Genomic DNA, 4318 nt, shown 5'->3' with positions numbered 1-4318 from the left:
GTCCTAGAGCTGCCATTGTAATTTATATCTGTAAAGCTCCTGTGCCAAATGATGGCTTTGACCTTTTGGTACCTGTACAATTTGTAGTTTTTGAAATATTAATGTTTACTAAATTATAATGGCAGTCAATGGAGCCTTGTATTGGTCCAATACTGCCCCCTGCTTCATCTACACAATATGGTACAGCACCATAGTTTCTGTATCCCTGATAAACCCTAACCTGGTTTTCAAAAAGACGTCGTGATTTCAGGTTTCACCATCTGCATCTTGTATAACATTTAAGGTGAGATAAGTTGGATCTTATTGTTGGGAATAATTACTTCCTTCTAATATGTGTTGAAAATATCACCTGCACACAAACAACCAAAGCTGTTTTTCATGTAATTAAAGTGCAAGCTGCGAACCTAAACTCCCAGACCTGGCAGATCCGGTCTAACTAGTTTTCCTTGATGTAGCAAAAAAAAAAAAAAAAAAAAAGTTGCTTCGACATGAGAAAAGCAAAGCGTGGCGTGGTTTGTTCTCAGATCTGCACCACAGTCCTCGGGGCTATAACGCTCATGTGTCTAATCTGTTTGTTTTCACAAGTTTTATCATTTCTTAATAGCAGAGGATCCAGGGTGTGGTTTATATGGAGTCGAATCTAAACAACCTGCAAAGGAAAATCCTCTTTAATTCCATTCTTCCAATGAAAAATAAGCAGAAAACACTTTTTCTTTTATGTTGGACAGTTAAAGAATGGAGACCTTCAAAGATCTGCTGCTGAAGCTGCAGGAGACCCACGAGCGAGAAGTGGAAGGTCAGCGCCACAAATTTAAAAAAAAAATTAAAATAATTGAGTTTTCCCGTCATGATCAAGTGTTTGTTTTGCCTCCAGGGTGGCAGGTAAAAGTTAAAGAACTGTCCAACAAGAAAGGCTGGTGAGTAAATTGTTCATATTATTGTGAAGGCATCGTTGTGTTTGGACAACAAATTGTGTTGAAATTGCACGACTCAGATTTCAGGCAGGTAGACAGGTGGGCACAGCAGCTCTGCACCTGGCTCGGAGTTCAGTCGCGTCATAAACACCAGAAAAAAAAAAAGACTCAAGTTGGAACACGCCGAGTTTTCAGTCACTAAATCTGATTAATTTCTTCTTGGAAATGAGTTAAAGCAGGACGAGATGGAAAATACCGAAAAGTTCAACAAGTTAAAAAATATTTATATTAACAGGATTAAAGACAAGCTTCTATTTGGCTTTTATTTTGTTGATTTTAACTCTTTTATGCTTTTTTAGCTGTTGTTTTGACATTTTCTACCATTCTTCTGCTAATTTAAATATTTTGTGCTTTTAGATGTTTTCTGCTCATTTTTGCAGTATTTGTGTTTTTAACTACTTTTTAGCTAATCTGAGCTTTTTTAGCTAAATTCACCTTTTTGTGATCATTTCAGCTTCTTAATGCTTAATTCAACAAACAAGCTCTATAACTCTTTGGACTAATTTCAGCTGTTTTTTGTGGTTTTTAGCTATTTTGAGATTTTTTTTTTCAATTAAATTCACCTTCTATGATAATTTCAGCTTCTTTAAGCTATTTTTTGGCTGTTTTTATGGTGTTTGTGATGCAACCTCAAATTTTTATGCTTATTCGTCTACTTTTCTGCTAATTACTTTTTTACTGCCAATTTTAGTTACATTTCTGCTTTGTCTGGGTTTATTTGATTTTTTTTCCTACTGATTTACCACTTATTTTTCTACTTTCAGAATAACTCAACCTCTCAAATTTAACTCATTACCAGTTTTACTGTTAAAACTTTTCAGCTCAACTTCAGCAGTGTTRAAAAAAATTTCTTTTTTATTCAGCAATAAGCAAAATGCAAATTTTCTACTGAAGATAGAAATCCTCACTACTGTGGAGTTTTGTTTTATTTCACCAAACAGGCAGAATTTAATCCAGCTTAATTCATCAACTCAATGAGACTGTTGGGGGAAAAAAAGTAAATAAATAAATCAAATGATGTTAAAGTTGATCAAAGTTTAATTCTTCCAACAGCGACTCGAAGCGAATGGAGGAGCTTTTCAGCAGAAACCAGCAGATGAAAGAGCAGCAGAGGTTACTCACCGAGAACATCAAGACACTGGAAAACAGGTAGAGAAGAAAACCTTCGGCTGTTTTAAATCACTTCAAACTGATTGGATTTCTGTGAACAACGGTTGTTGGTGGAGAAAATTAACTTTGCAGAGCAGAAAGTTTGAATTTGGGGGGAAACCAGTGAACATCAGGCAAAACCAAATCAACGATTTGAAACTTTGGCAATAAAAGAGATAAAGAACTGTAACCTGTTTTTAATTTCACAGGTAAAATTATTGGTTAAATTTTTTTAAATAAAAATAATTTATAAATTAATTTATTTATTTCATTTAATCAAAAACAAAACGTTTAATCAAAAAACAAAACAAATTTCAACACAAAATCATTAATGAAAGGGACCAGAAAGAAGGAAATGATCTTTGATTATGTGATGAACGAGAAAAGAGAAGATTTGGAGCTTTAATGTGTTTTTGTACTTTTACATTAACGCGTTAGGCCACATGTGTCCCCCGACAAAAAATATATACAGTATTTCTTTTTACTTAATCAGTGTGCATTGCCAATATTGTGATTCGTTTCCCATCTAAGTCATCTCAACTTTGCCATGCTTCTCCTCCTGCATACTTTGTCCTACAGCTGCCACTGTATCTGTAAAGCCCCAGTGCCAAATGATGGCTATGCCTTTTGGTGCCTGTACAACTTATAGTTTTTGAAATATTAATGTTTAATAAATTATAATGGCAGTCAATGGAGCCTTGTATTGGTCCAATACTGCCCCCTGCTGCATCTACAGAATATGGTACTGCATCATAGTTTCACAATATTTAAAATCAGTAGTTCAGTGTTTACAATATTAATATGATTGTATTTTGATGTTTTACTATAATATTGTCTTAATACTGCTCTATTTTTGTAATATTATGCAGTTTAGTGTCAATAATTGTATTGGCAATGTGGCCTCTTTCTGCACACATACAAACCAACCCCTGCCACCACCTTCTGCCACAACTCCATTGGTCTAATGGTCTATGTCATGGACTGTCATGTGGGAGATCAGGGTTCAAAACCCAACTAATGCAACTTTAAGAATATTTTCATATTTGTACACTTAMTTCTTATCAGTGTTTAAAAGAGGACGTGTTAAAACTCTGTTTGATCAAAGTTAAACATGAAACGTCAAAGTTCATTACACCATAACGCTCATTGTGGTAAAAATGAGTTTAACCTATCTGCATTAGGCCATAAGTTGTTTTTAAATTAAGACTTTTGTCCTTTTACATAAAAAATAAAGTCAAAGAACAAATTTAAAACATTTAAGACTTTCCTTGCTTAAAGCCAGTTCTTGTGATTATTAAAAAAAAAATATTATTCACTTGATGCTAGAACTAAATTTTAGGTTTTATTTGTAAAGTTAAATAAAGTTTTAACAAATTTTAAAATTACTCAAAAACATTTTTGGGTGTTTGTTTTACTAATCTTAAATGACTTGAGGGAATTACAAAAGCTTGGAGCTCAAGGGGATGAAACTGTTTGCACAAAGAGGGGGGCTGTGGGGGGGGCACCAATTTATTTTAGAGGTATCTGTTGCCCCCCCATGCCCCCCCCCCTTTAGTGACGCCCCTGTTAAAAGAAGCAACAATAAGCTGAAGCCCATTTGTGTGACTGACCTCACTTCCAGATAAACGTTTTTATAAATTCAGCAACGTTTTCAGTCTTAATCCTAATCTGTGACGTTGGATTTTCAGATTAAGAGCGGGACTGTGTGATAGATGTACGGTGACACAGGAAGTGGCGAAAAGGAAACAGCAGGAGTATGAAGCCTCGCACATCCAGAGCCTGCAGCACATCTCTCTGCTAGGTTAAAAAAAAATCACAGTTAATCTCCCGTCTCTCGTCTGATTGAGGTTAGGGAAAATTAATCCCATCTTTTTCCCTTTTTTTTTTTTTGTCTTTGTCGTAGCCGGAGAGATGACGAACCTGAAAAAGGAAAATCTGAAACTCAAAGACGAACTCAGAAAAATACGAGCTGCTCAAGAGTGAGTATGAAGACATCTAGGACTTTAACCGTCTTCAAACTGGGATTATATTTTATTTTGAAAGGGCAGATTATAAAATTAACTATTATATTTTATTGTGAAAACAAATTATAAAATTAATCTGGGATTATATTTTATTGTGAAAACAGATTATAAAATGAAACTGGGATTATATTTTATTTTGAAAACAGATTATAAAATGAAACTGGGATTATA

General features: G+C 34.4%; 1 protein-coding gene across 1 annotated transcript in view; it reads left to right on the top strand.

Moving 5' to 3' along the window:
- The window catches only part of rbbp8l (retinoblastoma binding protein 8-like), a 17761-nt gene that overhangs the window by 7278 nt on the left and 6165 nt on the right, over nucleotides 1–4318 (top strand). Inside the window, exons 2-6 of the mRNA XM_014016326.1 lie at nucleotides 729–796; nucleotides 875–917; nucleotides 2028–2123; nucleotides 3812–3924; nucleotides 4027–4102. Of these exons, the coding sequence (XP_013871780.1) occupies nucleotides 736–796; nucleotides 875–917; nucleotides 2028–2123; nucleotides 3812–3924; nucleotides 4027–4102 (389 nt within the window). The 5' untranslated portion in view covers nucleotides 729–735. The remainder of the gene's footprint in view (nucleotides 1–728; nucleotides 797–874; nucleotides 918–2027; nucleotides 2124–3811; nucleotides 3925–4026; nucleotides 4103–4318) is intronic.

This window comes from Austrofundulus limnaeus, unplaced genomic scaffold (assembly GCF_001266775.1).
Source record: "Austrofundulus limnaeus strain Quisiro unplaced genomic scaffold, Austrofundulus_limnaeus-1.0 Scaffold142, whole genome shotgun sequence".
Taxonomy (NCBI): domain Eukaryota; kingdom Metazoa; phylum Chordata; class Actinopteri; order Cyprinodontiformes; family Rivulidae; genus Austrofundulus; species Austrofundulus limnaeus.
The sequence above is the reverse complement of the archived record's forward strand: the minus strand, read 5'-3'. Positions and strand labels throughout refer to the sequence as shown.